The sequence below is a fragment of the Callionymus lyra genome, chromosome 5 (genome assembly GCF_982586985.1).
Source record: "Callionymus lyra chromosome 5, fCalLyr1.hap1.1, whole genome shotgun sequence".
Lineage (NCBI taxonomy): Eukaryota > Metazoa > Chordata > Actinopteri > Syngnathiformes > Callionymidae > Callionymus > Callionymus lyra.
Window position 1 is genome coordinate 2,603,226 of NC_141822.1, and position 18,201 is coordinate 2,621,426.

General features: G+C 35.2%; 2 protein-coding genes across 2 annotated transcripts; one reads left to right on the forward strand and one right to left on the reverse strand.

The window, feature by feature from the left end:
* Nucleotides 1-370: 370 nt before the first annotated feature.
* Nucleotides 371-5,996, forward strand: orai1b (ORAI calcium release-activated calcium modulator 1b). The gene is made up of 2 exons (XM_087792317.1): nucleotides 371-808; nucleotides 5,302-5,996. Exons 1-2 carry the CDS (start codon nucleotides 695-697, stop codon nucleotides 5,857-5,859), a joined length of 672 nt encoding a protein of 223 aa, XP_087648443.1. The 5' UTR covers nucleotides 371-694; the 3' UTR covers nucleotides 5,860-5,996.
* Nucleotides 5,997-12,787: 6,791 nt separating this feature from the next.
* LOC148079016 (MORN repeat-containing protein 3-like) lies at nucleotides 12,788-17,713 on the reverse strand. The gene is made up of 5 exons (XM_087792318.1): nucleotides 17,564-17,713; nucleotides 15,558-15,715; nucleotides 13,450-13,606; nucleotides 13,210-13,394; nucleotides 12,788-13,143 (listed from the first exon to the last, which is right to left on the reverse strand). The coding sequence occupies exons 1-5, from the start codon at nucleotides 17,700-17,702 to the stop codon at nucleotides 13,021-13,023; spliced, it is 762 nt and encodes a 253-aa protein (XP_087648444.1). The 5' UTR covers nucleotides 17,703-17,713; the 3' UTR covers nucleotides 12,788-13,020.
* Between the last annotated feature and the right edge of the window lie 488 nt (nucleotides 17,714-18,201).

Sequence of the window (18,201 nt, forward strand, 5' to 3'; positions counted from 1 at the left end):
TTCTATACTGTTTCACTCATTATTATTATCCTCTGGTTGTTTTTTGTATATTTATTATTAATGTATTTGTTATCGTTTTATATATGTATCTTTAATCTCATGTGTATGTATATTTCATAATTTTCAAATGTCACCAGTGAGGCAAGAATAAAGGAATATAAATCAATCCAGAAGAATAACTCGTTTATTAACAATTCGTTTATTTACAATTAGTTTATTTAAAATTACTTTATTTACACACTAAGTGCATTTGATGTTTTTCTCCTGGAGCCAACAGCTGACTGTAGCAGTTTGAAAGCAACACAAATAGGTTCAAAGACAAACACCTCTGAGTAAATGCTGTTAGTAGTATTATTTGTAGAGTAAATGTTTGAGCAGAACAAACATTAAAATGAAGAACATGAGTTCATTTAAAGAGACAGTAACACGTGTGACGTTCGTGTGAAACTATCACGTATAAACTTGTGTTTTCTTTGTTTAAAACACATTTAAATGTTATATTGTTCGCTCCCGTCAATGAAACTCTTCAACATCCTGCGGTTTGTTCGTTTATTCGTCGCTGGGGCGGATGTGCCCTCGGACCGCAAGGGCTTGTGGGTAAAGTAAGGTGCACTTCCTGGGAACAAATCCATCTTCTGCTCGGTTCTTCTCGCGCGTCCGAACATGTCGTCGTGAAGCCCAGCGAGGTTCGAGCATGAGTCTGGACGAGCACTCGCTGCAGGCGCTGTCCTGGAGGAAGCTGTACCTGAGCCGCGCGAAGCTCAAGGCGTCCAGCCGGACCTCGGCGCTGCTCTCCGGCTTCGCGATGGTAACGTAGAACCAGGGTTATGACATGTTGGACGTTATGGTCGTGATGCGCAATGATGACATCATTGTCTGTGGCGCGATGAAAGGACGTCATTAAAAAAAACAACAATAATAATGTTTCATTAAAACATCTATTGATGTGTTTTAAGAAGTATTATTATAGTAAATCAAAGTCTAACTGTATGACAAAGTAACTAGTAACACTTAATAACTTTAAATACTTGAAGTTACATGAATAATACAATGACTGGATATTCAACTTCCTCAGGGGCCACATTTGACACAGTGACTGTTGAGGGGCCGTCAGACAAAATCAATTCAGGAGACAAAAGCCTGAATTTAAAGAGAAAACTATAAATAAAATCAACAAAATAAAATAAAATCAAGCCGAATATTCTTAAATTATTTTTATTACTTTTATTAAAAAAAACATTTAAAACATTTCTTAAATCTTGTCAATGTCCAATAAACGATCACAAACCTGACAGAAACAAATGTTCTAACACCTCATCGTCATACTTGGAACGATAAATAAAAATGTTTTTAAATGTTCTTTTTATAATCTGATAGAGAAACTTTTCTAACACATTTTTTTAATGTTAACGCAAGTTTGGCGGTTAACCAGTAAAACAAGAGCTTGATAGATATAATGTAATCCGTGCTTGATTCTGTTGATTATTAACCTTTTTCATTCGTTTATTCTGTTCTGACACCAACAAATGTGTGTATATAAAACTTCATAATTCTGATATATATTTAAAGTTGAACAAGTAATTAATTCATCAAAGGGCCACGTAAATGAAGTCAAAGGGCCACGTAAATGAAGTCAAAGGGCCACGTAAATGAAGTCAAAGGGCCACGTAAATGAAGTCAAAGGGCCACGTAAATAGAGTCAAAGGGCCACGTAAATAGAGTCAAAGGGCCACGTAAATGGAGTCAAAGGGCCACGTAAATGGAGTCAAAGGGCCACGTAAATGAAGTCAAAGGGCCACGTAAATAGAGTCAAAGGGCCACGTAAATAGAGTCAAAGGGCCACGTAAATAGAGTCAAAGTGCCACGTAAATGAAGTCAAAGGGCCACGTAAATAGTCAAAGGGCCACGTAAATAGAGTCAAAGGGCCACGTAAATGGAGTCAAAGGGCCACGTAAATAGAGTCAAAGGGCCACGTAAATAGTCAAAGGGCCACGTAAATAGTCAAAGGGCCACGTAAATAGAGTCAAAGGGCCACGTAAATAGAGTCAAAGGGCCACGTAAATAGAGTCAAAGGGCCACGTAAATAGTCAAAAGGCCACGTAAATGAAGTCAAAGGGCCACGTAAATAGTCAAAGGGCCACGTAAATAGAGTCAAAGGGCCACGTAAATAGAGTCAAAGGGCCACGTAAATGGAGTCAAAGGGCCACGTAAATGAAGTCAAAGGGCCACGTAAATAGTCAAAGGGCCACGTAAATAGAGTCAAAGGGCCACGTAAATAGAGTCAAAGGGCCACGTAAATAGAGTCAAAGGGCCACGTAAATAGAGTCAAAGGGCCACGTAAATGAAGTCAAAGGGCCACGTAAATGAAGTCAAAGGGCCACGTAAATAGAGTCAAAGGGCCACGTAAATAGAGTCAAAGGGCCACGTAAATAGTCAAAGGGCCACGTAAATAGAGTCAAAGGGCCACGTAAATAGAGTCAAAGGGCCACGTAAATAGAGTCAAAGGGCCACGTAAATAGTCAAAGGGCCACGTAAATAGAGTCAAAGGGCCACGTAAATAGAGTCAAAGGGCCACGTAAATAGAGTCAAAGGGCCACGTAAATGAAGTCAAAGGTAAACAGTAAAAAAGACTTTATTGTGGCAGTAATTTATTCTGAAAAATACTTTATTGTGGCAACAAAAATACTTTATTGTGGCAGTGATTTATTCTTAAAAAGACTTTATTTTGGCAGTAATTTATTCAGAAAAATACTTTATTGTAACAGTAAAAAATACTTTATTGTGGCAACAAAAATACTTTATTGTGGCAGTGATTTATTCTGAAAAATACTTTATTGTGGCAGTAATTTATTCAGAAAAATACTTTTTTGTAACAGTAAAAAATACTTTATTGTGGCAACAAAAATACTTTATTGTGGCGGTGATTTATTCTGAAAAATACTTTATTGTAACAATAAAAATACTTTATTGTCGCAGTAAAAAATACTTTATTGTAACAGTAAAAATACTTTATTGTCGCAGAAAAAAAAACGTTATTGTGGCAGTAAAAACACTCTATTGTAACAGTAAAAATTACTTTATTGTGGCAGTAAAAAATACTCTATTGTCGCAGAAAAAATACTTTATTGTGGCAGTAAAAATACTTTATTGTGGCAGTAAAAAATACTTAATTGTAACAGTAAAAATACTTTATTGTTGCAGAAAAAATACTTAATTGTGGCAGTAAAAAAGACTCTTTTGTAACAGTAAAAATACTTTATTGTCGCAGAAAAAAAAAAGTATTGTGGCAGTAAAAATACTCTATTGTAACAGTAAAAAGACTTTATTGTGGCAATAAAAAATACTCTATTGTAACAGTAAAAATACTTTATTGTGGCAATAAAAAATACTCTATTGTAACAGTAAAAAAAACTTATTGTGGCAGTAAAAATACTTTATTGTAAGAGTAAAAAAAACGTTATTGTTGCAGAAAAAATACTTAATTGTGGCAGTAAAAATACTGTATTGTGGCAGTAAAAATACTGTATTGTAACAGTAAAAAGACTTTATTGTGGCAATAAAAAATACTCTATTGTAACAGTAAAAATACTTTATTGTGGCAATAAAAAATACTCTATTGTAACCGTGAAAATACCTTATTGTGGCAGTAAAAATACTCTATTGTAACAGTAAAAATACCTTATTGTGGCAGTAAAAATACTCTATTGTAACAGTAAAAAAACGTTATTGTGGCAGTAAAAACACTCTATTGTAACAGTAAAAATTACTTTATTGTGGCAGTAAAAAATACTCTATTGTCGCAGAAAAAATACTTTATTGTGGCAGTAAAAATACTTTATTGTGGCAGTAAAAAATACTTTATTGTAGCAGTAAAAATACTTTATTGTTGCAGAAAAAATACTTAATTGTGGCAGTAAAAAATACTCTTGTAACAGTAAAAATACTTTATTGTCGCAGAAAAAAAAAAGTATTGTGGCAGTAAAAATACTCTATTGTAACAGTAAAAAGACTTTATTGTGGCAATAAAAAATACTCTATTGTAACAGTAAAAATACTTTATTGTGGCAATAAAAAATACTCTATTGTAACAGTAAAAAAAACCTTATTGTGGCAGTAAAAATACTTTATTGTAAGAGTAAAAAAACGTTATTGTTGCAGAAAAAATACTTAATTGTGGCAGTAAAAATACTGTATTGTAACAGTAAAAAGACTTTATTGTGGCAATAAAAAATACTCTATTGTAACAGTAAAAATACTTTATTGTGGCAATAAAAAATACTCTATTGTAACCGTGAAAATACCTTATTGTGGCAGTAAAAATACTCTATTGTAACAGTAAAAAAACCTTATTGTGGCAGTAAAAATACTTTATTGTAAGAGTAAAAAAACGTTATTGTTGCAGAAAAAATACTTAATTGTGGCAGTAAAAATACTGTATTGTAACAGTAAAAAGACTTTATTGTGGCAATAAAAAATACTCTATTGTAACAGTAAAAATACTTTATTGTGGCAATAAAAAATACTCTATTGTAACCGTGAAAATACCTTATTGTGGCAGTAAAAATACTCTATTGTAACAGTAAAAATACGTTATTGTGGCAGTAAAAATACTTTATTGTAACAGTAAAAAAAACTTTATTGTTGCAGAAAAAATACTTAATTGTGGCAGTAAAAATACTGTATTGTAACAGTAAAAATACTTTATTGTGGCAATAAAAAAATACTCTATTGTAACAGTAAAAATACTTTATTATGGCAATAAAAATACTCTATTGTAACAGTAAAAATACCTTATTGTGGCAGTAAAAATACTCTATTGTAACAGTAAAAATACCTTATTGTGGCAGTAAAAATACTCTATTGTAACAGTAAAAATACGTTATTGTGGCAGTAAAAATACTCATTTGTAACAGTAAAAATACTCTATTGTAACAGTAAAAATACGTTATTGTGGCAGTAAAAATACTCTATTGTAACAGTAAAAAATACTCTATTGTAACCGTAAAAATACTCTATTGTAACAGTAAAAATACGTTATTGTGGCAGTAAAAATACTCTATTGTAACAGTAAAAAATACTCTATTGTAACCGTAAAAATACTTTATTGTGGCAGTAAGTTATTCTAAAAAAGAGTTTATTGTGAAATATCCTGATGTGAAAATGCTCTATATTGTGGTAGAATCCATGTTATACATACTTTTCGAGACACGCTTGTGCACTAACTATACTAACTTTGAGTACACAAGTGTGTGATTCCAGCCACAGCACATGTTGTCGTCAGTAAGTTGTGTGTCTGCTCAGGTGGCGATGGTGGAGGTGCAGCTGGACAACAGCTACCCGTACCCTCCGGCGCTGCTCATCGCCTTCAGCGCCTGCACCACGGTGCTGGTGGCCGTGCACCTGTTCGCGCTCATGGTCAGCACCTGCATCCTGCCCAACATCGAGGCGGTCAGCAACGTGCACAACCTCAACTCGGTGAAGGAGTCTCCGCACGAGCGCATGCACCGGCACATCGAGCTGGCCTGGGCCTTCAGCACCGTCATCGGCACCCTGCTGTTCCTGGCCGAGGTGGTGCTGCTCTGCTGGGTCAAGTTCCTGCCCGTCAAGCCCAAGCAGTCCGGCAACAACAACGGCACCATCTCGGCCGGAGTCGCCGCCGCCATCACCTCCACCTCCATCATGGTGCCGTTCGGCCTGGTCTTCATCGTGTTCGCCGTCCACTTCTACCGCTCGCTGGTGAGCCACAAGACTGACCGACAGTTCCAGGAGCTGGAGGAGCTTTCCAACCTGACCCGGCTCCAGAACCAGCTGGACAACCGAGGGGAGTCCATGAGTCCCAGCTCACACTTCCCCATCTGAACCCGACTCAAGTGACTCGTGCGACTCAAGTGACTCAAGTGACTCAAGTGACTCGTGCGACTCAAGTGACTCAAGTGACTCAAGTGACTCAAGTGACTCAAGTGACTCAAGTGACTCAAGTGACTCGTGCGACTCAAGTGACTCAAGTGACTCAAGTGACTCGTGCAACTTGTGCGACTCAAGTGACTCAAGTGACTCAAGTGACTCGTGCAACTTGTGCGACTCAAGTGACTCAAGTGACTCGTGCAACTTGTGCGACTCAAGTGACTCAAGTGACTCGTGCAACTTGTGCGACTCAAGTGACTCAAGTGACTCAAGTGACTCAAGTGACTCAAGTGACTCAAGTGACTCAAGTGACTCGTGCGACTCAAGTGACTCAAGTGACTCGTGCAACTTGTGCGACTCAAGTGACTCAAGTGACTCGTGCGACTCGTGCGACTCAAGTGACTCAAGTGACTCGTGCAACTTGTGCGACTCAAGTGACTCAAGTGACTCGTGCAACTTGTGCGACTCAAGTGACTCAAGTGACTCGTGCAACTTGTGCGACTCAAGTGACTCAAGTGACTCGTGCAACTTGTGCGACTCAAGTGACTCAAGTGACTCGTGCAACTTGTGCGACTCAAGTGACTCAAGTGACTCGTGCAACTTGTGCGACTCAAGTGACTCAAGTGACTCAAGTGACTCAAGTGACTCGTGCAACTTGTGCGACTCAAGTGACTCAAGTGACTCAAGTGACTCAAGTGACTCGTGTGACTCGTGTGACTCAAGTGACTCAAGTGACTCAAGTGACTCAAGTGACTCGTGCAACTTGTGCGACTCAAGTGACTCAAGTGACTCAAGTGACTCGTGCAACTTGTGCGACTCAAGTGACTCAAGTGACTTAAGTGACTTAAGTGACTTAAGTGACTCGTGTGACTCGTGTGACTCGTGTGACTCAAGTGACTCGTGTGACTCAAGTGACTCAAGTGACTCAAGTGACTCGTGTGACTCAAGTGACTCGTGTGACTCGTGTGACTCAAGTGACTCGTGCAACTTGTGCGACTCAAGTGACTCAAGTGACTCAAGTGACTCAAGTGACTCGTGTGACTCGTGTGACTCAAGTGACTCAAGTGACTCAAGTGACTCAAGTGACTCGTGCAACTTGTGCGACTCAAGTGACTCAAGTGACTCAAGTGACTCGTGCAACTTGTGCGACTCAAGTGACTCAAGTGACTTAAGTGACTTAAGTGACTTAAGTGACTCGTGTGACTCGTGTGACTCGTGTGACTCGTGTGACTCGTGTGACTCAAGTGACTCGTGTGACTCAAGTGACTCAAGTGACTCAAGTGACTCGTGTGACTCGTGTGACTCAAGTGACTCAAGTGACTCAAGTGACTCAAGTGACTCGTGTGACTCGTGTGACTCGTGTGACTCGTGTGACTCGTGTGACTCAAGTGACTCAAGTGACTCAAGTGACTCAAGTGACTCGTGTGACTCGTGTGACTCGTGTGACTCGTGTGACTCGTGTGACTCGTGTGACTCGTGTGACTCGTGTGACTCGTGTGACTCAAGTGACTCAAGTGACTCGTGTGACTCGTGCGACTCGTGCGACTCGTGTGACTCGTGTGACTCGTGTGACTCAAGTGACTCGTGTGACTCATGTGACTCAAGTGACTCGAGTGACTCGTCATAATTATTAATTAATATTCAATCATTGAACAAAATCTTCAAACTTTTATATTAAAATGTTTTCAAACATTTTAATATTATTTTGAAATAATTCAAATAATTTATATATTAACAGTTTAATTTGTTTTTATTGTATATTTTATTCTATTATTTGATTTTTTCTTCATTAAAAAATATATATTTATTTCATTTTTGTTACACATAAGGTTTGAAATTTTAATAAATTAAAAAATAAACATGATAAATATTTTCTAATTCAAAGTCCTTTGAATTTATTACAAGAATGTTTTTGTTTTTTCAAGCATTGAATTGTTTTGAATCATTTAATTAAATGATTTGTTTATTTCAAGGTTGATTAGTTTTTGTTTTTATTACAATTAAAATATTTAATGTTTTTTTTTTACACAGACATTGATTTTCTAATTCCAAAGATAGAAAAATAAGTGATAAAGTAAAGTTTTAAATGCAATGTTGGTGTAATAACCAGACATGACTAACGGAGCACAGAGTCGCTGATCAAACCTGCAGACGATCATGTGACCGCAGAGGAAAGAACCTCAAATTATTGATGAAAAGATTAAAATCAAGGCTTGAAAGACATAAATTGAAGTTGAAACATTAAAAAGATAAATATTCTAACGACACTGACTTCACAGACGACCTCGACAAACGTTTGTTGAAACAAATGTTCATTTGAAGGTAAATGTTTATGTTTGTGTTTATGTTTATGTTTATATTTGTTCACACGTGTAAATCTGCTCGTGTGAACGACGTCACTGGATCTACTTTTGCCAGGTTTTATTTTTAAACCACTTTATTATGATGTAACAACACTTTAAACTTTTGTTTTAAGTTCCTGCCATGACTGGTCCTGGTCGATCAATAAAGTCTGTGTTTCAATGTTTACTTCATGAGAGAATGAATTAAATATTTCAGGTTTAGTCTATTTATTTGTGTCTATTTTTGACGTTCAGTTACAAACGTTGATCACTGAGAATGTTTTTGACATTTTGATGTAATTTTAAGTGCAGTAAAAATAAAGTGGTTTGAAGAAACAAATCTATTTAGATTCAATAACTGTCACTTGTACTAGTGATCGATCGACCAATCACAGCGACCGGAGAAAGCTCGTTTTTGACCTACTATTTATACTTTTACTACTAGTTCCACTACTACCTCTATTTTTACTACTAATTCTATTTCTACTTGTAATTTTCTACTACTTCTACTTTTACTAATTCAACTTCTACTTTCAATTGTACTACCAATTTCACTTCTTCAACTTTAAAGACTACTTTTAGTTTTCTACTACTAATTCCACTACTGCTACTTTAACTACAAATTCTACTACTACGTTTACTTCTCTACTACTTGCAATTTTACTTCTTATTCCACTAATACTTCTAATTTTACTACTAATTCCACTACTGCTACTTTAACTACAAATTCTACTACTACGTTTACTTCTCTACTACTTGCAATTTTACTTCTTATTCCACTAATACTTCTAATTTTACTACTAATTCCACTACTGCTACTTTAACTACTAATTCTACTACTACGTTTACTTCTCTACTACTTGCAATTTTACTTCTTATTCCACTAATACTTCTAATTTTACTACTAATTCCACTTCTGCTACTTTAACTACTAATTCTACTACTACGTTTACTTTAATACTACTTGCAATTTTACTTCTTATTCCACTAATACTTCTAATTTTACTACTAATTCCACTTCTGCTACTTTAACTACTAATTCTACTACTACGTTTACTTCTCTACTACTTGCAATTTTACTTCTTATTCCACTAATACTTCTAATTTTACTACTAATTCCACTTCTGCTACTTTAACTACTAATTCTACTACTACGTTTACTTCTCTACTACTTGCAATTTTACTTCTTATTCCACTAATACTTCTAATTTTACTACTAATTCCACTTCTGCTACTTTAACTACTAATTCTACTACTACGTTTACTTCTCTACTACTTGCAATTTTACTTCTTATTCCACTAATACTTCTAATTTTACTACTAATTCCACTTCTGCTACTTTAACTACTAATTCTACTACTACGTTTACTTTAATACTACTTGCAATTTTACTTCTTATTCCACTAATACTTCTAATTTTACTACTAATTCCACTTCTGCTACTTTAACTACTAATTCTACTACTACGTTTACTTTAATACTACTTGCAATTTTACTTCTTATTCCACTAATACTTCTAATTTTACTACTAATTCCACTTCTGCTACTTTAACTACTAATTCTACTACTACGTTTACTTTAATACTACTTGCAATTTTACTTCTTATTCCACTAATACTTCTAATTTTACTACTAATTCCACTTCTGCTACTTTAACTACTAATTCTACTACTACGTTTACTTTAATACTACTTGCAATTTTACTTCTTATTCCACTAATACTTCCAATTTTACTACTAATTACACTTCTTCTACTTTGACTACTAATTCTACTACTACGTTTACTTTTTTACTACTTGCAATTTTACTTCTTATTCCACTAATACTTCTAATTTTACTACTAATTACACTTCTTCTACTTTGACTACTAATTCTACTACTACGTTTACTTTTTTACTACTTGCAATTTTACTTCTTATTCCACTAATACTTCTAATTTTACTACTAATTACACTTCTTCTACTTTAACTACTAATTCTACTACCATGTTTACTTTTCTACTACTTGCAATTTTACTTCTTATTCCACTAATACTTCTAATTTTACTACTAATTCCACTTCTGCTACTTTAACTACTAATTCTACTACTACGTTTACTTCTCTACTACTTGCAATTTTACTTCTTATTCCACTAATACTTCTAATTTTACTACTAATTCCACTTCTGCTACTTTAACTACTAATTCTACTACTACGTTTACTTTAATACTACTTGCAATTTTACTTCTTATTCCACTAATACTTCTAATTTTACTACTAATTCCACTTCTGCTACTTTAACTACTAATTCTACTACTACGTTTACTTCTCTACTACTTGCAATTTTACTTCTTATTCCACTAATACTTCTAATTTTACTACTAATTCCACTTCTGCTACTTTAACTACTAATTCTACTACTACGTTTACTTTAATACTACTTGCAATTTTACTTCTTATTCCACTAATACTTCTAATTTTACTACTAATTCCACTTCTGCTACTTTGACTACTAATTCTACTACTACGTTTACTTTTTTACTACTTGCAATTTTACTTCTTATTCCACTAATACTTCTAATTTTACTACTAATTCCACTTCTGCTACTTTAACTACTAATTCTACTACTACGTTTACTTCTCTACTACTTGCAATTTTACTTCTTATTCCACTAATACTTCTAATTTTACTACTAATTCCACTTCTGCTACTTTAACTACTAATTCTACTACTACGTTTACTTTAATACTACTTGCAATTTTACTTCTTATTCCACTAATACTTCTAATTTTACTACTAATTCCACTTCTGCTACTTTAACTACTAATTCTACTACTACGTTTACTTCTCTACTACTTGCAATTTTACTTCTTATTCCACTAATACTTCTAATTTTACTACTAATTCCACTTCTGCTACTTTAACTACTAATTCTACTACTACGTTTACTTTAATACTACTTGCAATTTTACTTCTTATTCCACTAATACTTCTAATTTTACTACTAATTCCACTTCTGCTACTTTAACTACTAATTCTACTACTACGTTTACTTTAATACTACTTGCAATTTTACTTCTTATTCCACTAATACTTCTAATTTTACTACTAATTCCACTTCTGCTACTTTAACTACTAATTCTACTACTACGTTTACTTTAATACTACTTGCAATTTTACTTCTTATTCCACTAATACTTCTAATTTTACTACTAATTCCACTTCTGCTACTTTAACTACTAATTCTACTACTACGTTTACTTTAATACTACTTGCAATTTTACTTCTTATTCCACTAATACTTCTAATTTTACTACTAATTCCACTTCTGCTACTTTAACTACTAATTCTACTACTACGTTTACTTTAATACTACTTGCAATTTTACTTCTTATTCCACTAATACTTCCAATTTTACTACTAATTACACTTCTTCTACTTTGACTACTAATTCTACTACTACGTTTACTTTTTTACTACTTGCAATTTTACTTCTTATTCCACTAATACTTCTAATTTTACTACTAATTACACTTCTTCTACTTTGACTACTAATTCTACTACTACGTTTACTTTTCTACTACTTGCAATTTTACTTCTTATTCCACTAATACTTCTAATTTTACTACTAATTACACTTCTTCTACTTTAACTACTAATTCTACTACCATGTTTACTTTTCTACTACTTGCAATTTTACTTCTTATTCCACTAATACTTCTAATTTTACTACTAATTCCACTTCTGCTACTTTAACTACTAATTCTACTACTACGTTTACTTCTCTACTACTTGCAATTTTACTTCTTATTCCACTAATACTTCTAATTTTACTACTAATTCCACTTCTGCTACTTTAACTACTAATTCTACTACTACGTTTACTTCTCTACTACTTGCAATTTTACTTCTTATTCCACTAATACTTCTAATTTTACTACTAATTCCACTTCTGCTACTTTAACTACTAATTCTACTACTACGTTTACTTCTCTACTACTTGCAATTTTACTTCTTATTCCACTAATACTTCTAATTTTACTACTAATTCCACTTCTGCTACTTTAACTACTAATTCTACTACTACGTTTACTTTAATACTGCTTGCAATTTTACTTCTTATTCCACTAATACTTCTAATTTTACTACTAATTCCACTTCTGCTACTTTGACTACTAATTCTACTACTACGTTTACTTTTTTACTACTTGCAATTTTACTTCTTATTCCACTAATACTTCTAATTTTACTACTAATTACACTTCTTCTACTTTGACTACTAATTCTACTACCATGTTTACTTTTCTACTACTTGCAATTTTACTTCTTATTCCAATACTACTTCTTATTTTACTACTAATTCCACTACTACTTGCAATTGTACTACTAATTCCACTTCCTCAACTCTACTAATATTCCACTACTACTTCCAATTTTACTAGATCTAATTCTATTATGGGATGTTTACAGAGTCAGCGTCGACACTGTATTTACTTCTGAAAATGCACATTTTCTAGTTTATTTAATGATCATCACATCAAATGTTATATTTTAAAGTTAAGACGGAAAAGATTTATGAATTAAATAAGGCGAGACGATGCAGTATCAGTGAGACCAGCTCAGTCTGAAGTATTCGTTCCATCTTTGCTTCAGTGTCTCACGAGGAACTAAACAGACTCAGTGAACCAAGAAGAAGGTGATGTTCCTCCAAAGACAAGTGTAACTTGATGGTTCTGAAGGAGAACGACTGGAGGAGGATCCAGGGTCACTGGTCAAGACCAGGATCATCTGCGGTCACTGGTCAAGACCAGGATCATCCGCCTCTTCTTTCAACCTCTCCACCTCTTTGTCCTCCTTCTCTTCGTTCAGGGCAGCGATGGCTTCGTCCAGAACCGTCTCCACATCCTCCAGTTCAAGCTGTCGTTCAAAAGCAGTATTTCACATCAGAGAAAACTCTCTCACAGTGTATTTCTGCAGACGAACCTTGGGGATCTGGTACTTCATGGGCGACGGAGGCTCATAGTTGGGGTTCTTGGAGATGGTTCCACACTTGGCGATGCCGTTCACCCAGACGCCCTCGTAGAGACGCCCCGAGTCGGCGTAGAAGAACTTCCCGTAGCCGTGCTTCTCTCCGTTCCTCCAGGGCCCGGTGTAGCAGTTTCCACTGGCTTGAACACAAACTGAAGTTGAAGTACTTTAAATTGAAGTTTGTGTACTTGTTACCTAACAACATGGTCCCCTCTCCGTGGTACTTGTCCTTCAGCCACTCGCCCTCGTAGATGAAGTTGTCGTCGTACAGAATCCCCTTTCCACTGCGCTGGTCCTCATCCCACTCGCCTTCATAGAACGCCCCGTTACTGTAGTAGTATATGCCTTGACCCTACAAAACACCATTGTTACTGTAGTAGTATATGCCTTGACCCTACAAAACACCATCGTTACTGTAGTAGTATATGTCTTGACCCTACAAAACACCATCGTTACTGTAGTAGTATATGCCTTGACCCTACAAAACACCATTGTTACTGTAGTAGTATATGTCTTGACCCTACAAAACACCATTGTTACTGTAGTAGTATATGCCTTGACCCTACAAAACACCATCGTTACTGTAGTAGTATATGCCTTGACCCTACAAAACACCATTGTTACTGTAGTAGTATATGCCTTGACCCTACAAAACACCATTGTTACTGTAGTAGTATATGCCTTGACCCTACAAAACACCATCGTTACTGTAGTAGTATATGCCTTGACCCTACAAAACACCATTGTTACTGTAGTAGTATATGCCTTGACCCTACAAAACACCATTGTTACTGTAGTAGTATATGCCTTGACCCTACAAAACACCATTGTTACTGTAGAAGTATATGCCTTGACCCTACAAAACACCATTGTTACTGTAGTAGTATATTTCTTGACCCTACAAAACACCATTGTTACTGTAGTAGTATATGCCTTGACCCTACAAAACACCATCGTTACTGTAGTAGTATATGCCTTGACCCTACAAAACACCATTGTTACTGTAGTAGTATATGCCTTGACCCTACAAAACACCATCGTTACTGTAGTAGTATATGTCTTGACCCTACAAAACACCATTGTTACTGTAGTAGTATATTTCTTGACCCTACAAAACACCATTGTTACTGTAGTAGTATATGCCTTGACCCTACAAAACACCATCGTTACTGTAGTAGTATATGCCTTGACCCTACAAAACACCATTGTTACTGTAGTAGTATATGCCTTGACCCTACAAAACACCATCGTTACTGTAGTAGTATATGCCTTGACCCTACAAAACACCATTGTTACTGTAGTAGTATATGCCTTGACCCTACAAAACACCATCGTTACTGTAGTAGTATATGCCTTGACCCTACAAAACACCATTGTTACTGTAGTAGTATATGCCTTGACCCTACAAAACACCATCGTTACTGTAGTAGTATATGCCTTGACCCTACAAAACACCATCGTTACTGTAGTAGTATATGCCTTGACCCTACAAAACACCATTGTTGCTGTAGTAGTATATGCCTTGACCCTACAAAACACCATCGTTACTGTAGTAGTATATGTCTTGACCCTACAAAACACCATTGTTACTGTAGTAGTATATGCCTTGACCCTACAAAACACCATCGTTACTGTAGTAGTATATGCCTTGACCCTACAAAACTCCATCGTTACTGTAGTAGTATATGCCTTGACCCTACAAAACACCATCGTTACTGTAGTAGTATATGCCTTGACCCTACAAAACACCATTGTTACTGTAGTAGTATATGCCTTGACCCTACAAAACACCATCATTACTGTAGTAGTATATGCCTTGACCCTACAAAACACCATTGTTACTGTAGTAGTATATGCCTTGACCCTACAAAACACCATTGTTACTGTAGTAGTATATGCCTTGACCCTACAAAACACCATTGTTACTGTAGTAGTATATGCCTTGACCCTACAAAACACCATCGTTACTGTAGTAGTATATGTCTTGACCCTACAAAACACCATTGTTACTGTAGTAGTATATGTCTTGACCCTACAAAACACCATTGTTACTGTAGTAGTATATGTCTTGACCCTACAAAACACCATCGTTACAGTAGTAGTATATGCCTTGACCCTACAAAACACCATCGTTACAGTAGTAGTACATTTTATTGTCGTAGTATTTATTCAATAAAAACAAATGATATAAATGATTGATTTCTATCATTTAATAAATCAAACCTTTTAAAATAGAAACTATTAAATTCAATGAAACAACAATAAAATAGTACAATGCATAGAATGAATTATTCCTCACATACATGTTTCTTCCCAGTGTACCAGTGTCCGTAGTACTTCTTCACGTAGCTGTTGGTGTCGGACACAGGAACGCTGTAGGTTCCGAATCCATCGCGTTTTCCACATTTCCACTCGCCGTTGTAGATGGCGCCGGTTTTCTTCCACACCTGAGTTCCTATACCTGTCAATCAACTTGGTGATCAGCTGTTGTTTATACATCAATTCAAGTTTATATGTTTACATTTGAAGCCATTATTACGTCATAATGGACTCTCGTAACCTCTCGTTCGTCCAGATTTCAAAGCAACTTTTTTAAAGTAATAAATGTAAAACATGGTCATGATGAGAAGTTACTGTGTCTTGAAGAACATTCACTACATGACACCAGAGTTGATACTAGTTGATGTTTAATGACACCAGAGTTGATACTAGTTGATGTTTAATGACACCAGAGTTGATTCTAGTTGATGTTTAATGACACCAGAGTTGATACTAGTTGATGTTTAATGACACCAGAGTTGATACTAGTTGATGTTTAATGACATCAGAGTTGATACTAGTTGATGTTTAATGACACCAGAGTTGATACTAGTTTATGTTTAATGACATCAGAGTTGATACTAGTTGATGTTTAATGACACCAGAGTTGATACTAGTTGATGTTTAATGACACCAGAGTTGATACTAGTTGATGTTTAATGACACCAGAGTTGATACTAGTTGATGTTTAATGACACCAGAGTTGATACTAGTTGATGTTTAATGACACCAGAGTTGATACTAGTTGATGTTTAATGACACCAGAGTTGATACTAGTTGATGCTTAATGACACCAGAGTTGATACTAGTTGATGTTTAATGACACCAGAGTTGATACTAGTTGATGTTTAATGACACCAGAGTTGATACTAGTTGATGTTTAATGATACCAGAGTTGATACTAGTTGATGTTTAATGACACCAGAGTTGATACTAGTTGATGTTTAATGACACCAGAGTTGATACTAGTTGATGTTTAATGACACCAGAGTTGATACTAGTTGATGTTAAATGACACCAGAGTTGATACTAGTTGATGTTAAATGACACCAGAGTTGATACTAGTTGATGTTTCATGACACCAGAGTTGATACTAGTTGATGTTTAATGACACCAGAGTTGATACTAGTTGATGTTTAATGACACCAGAGTTGATACTAGTTGATGTTTAATGACACCAGAGTCGATACTAGTTGATGTTTAATGACACCAGAGTTGATACTAGTTGATGTTTAATGACACCAGAGTTGATACTAGTTGATGTTTAATGACACCAGAGTTGATACTAGTTGATGTTTAGTGACACCAGAGTCGATACTAGTTGATGTTTAATGACACCAGAGATGATACTAGTTGATGTTTAATGACACCAGAGTTGATACTAGATGATGTTTAATGACACCAGAGTTGATACTAGTTGATGTTTAATGACACCAGAGTTGATACTAGTTGATGTTTAGTGACACCAGAGTCGATACTAGTTGATGTTTAATGACACCAGAGATGATACTAGTTGATGTTTAATGACACCAGAGCTGATACTAGTTGATGTTTAATGACACCAGAGTTGATACTAGTTGATGTTTAATGACACCAGAGTTGATACTAGTTGATGTTTAATGACACCAGAGTCGATACTAGTTGATGTTTAATGACACCAGAGTTGATACTAGTTGATGTTTAATGACACCAGAGTTGATACTAGTTGATGTTTAGTGACACCAGAGTTGATACTAGTTGATGTTTAATGACACCAGAGTTGATACTAGATGATGTTTAGTGACACCAGAGTTGATACTAGATGATGTTTAGTGACACCAGAGTTGATACTAGTTGATGTTTAGTGACACCAGAGTTGATACTAGATGATGTTTAGTGACACCAGAGTTGATACTAGTTGATGTTTAATGACACCAGAGTTGATACTAGTTGATGTTTAGTGACACCAGAGTTGATACTAGTTGATGTTTAGTGACACGGCATCGCTCACCATGTTTCTTGTCGTCCAACCAGCCTCCCGTGTATTTGTCTCCGTTGAGGGAGCAGATAGTCGTCCTCAAACCACACTTTAAGGTCTTCAGCTCCAACAGTTTGGTTCGCGACTGTTTGATTCCTTTGATAAACGGCATCACTGGACGTGTTGTCGCTGCTGTGATCACATGTTTACAACCCGATCATTATGTGGCGTCGACTTCTTATCACACGCTTATGTATCTTCTGCATCAAAGAGACCTTCTGCTGTGTGACATCACACTGGGGTCGCAATTATTTATGTATTTAAGTATCTTATATCATTGGCTTTAATCATGTTAATCATTAAGGCTGAATTGTATTTAATCATACAATCAGAAGAAATTAGAATATTTTCCAAAGTAATATATTTTTTTACACATAGAGTTTGTAATTTTGATTTAAATCATTCTAAAAAATATATAAATGACATCTTTTATTTTAATTCTGAACCTTGAAAATGTTATTTTTCAATTATTGTATTGATTTGTAAAAGAAAAATCAATAAAAAAATCAATAAACAAGTTTTGAATTAAATAAATACATTAAAAATATACCATTTAAATCTAGAAATTGCTGATAAAAATAGTTTTTTTTTTAAATAAACACTATAAAAGT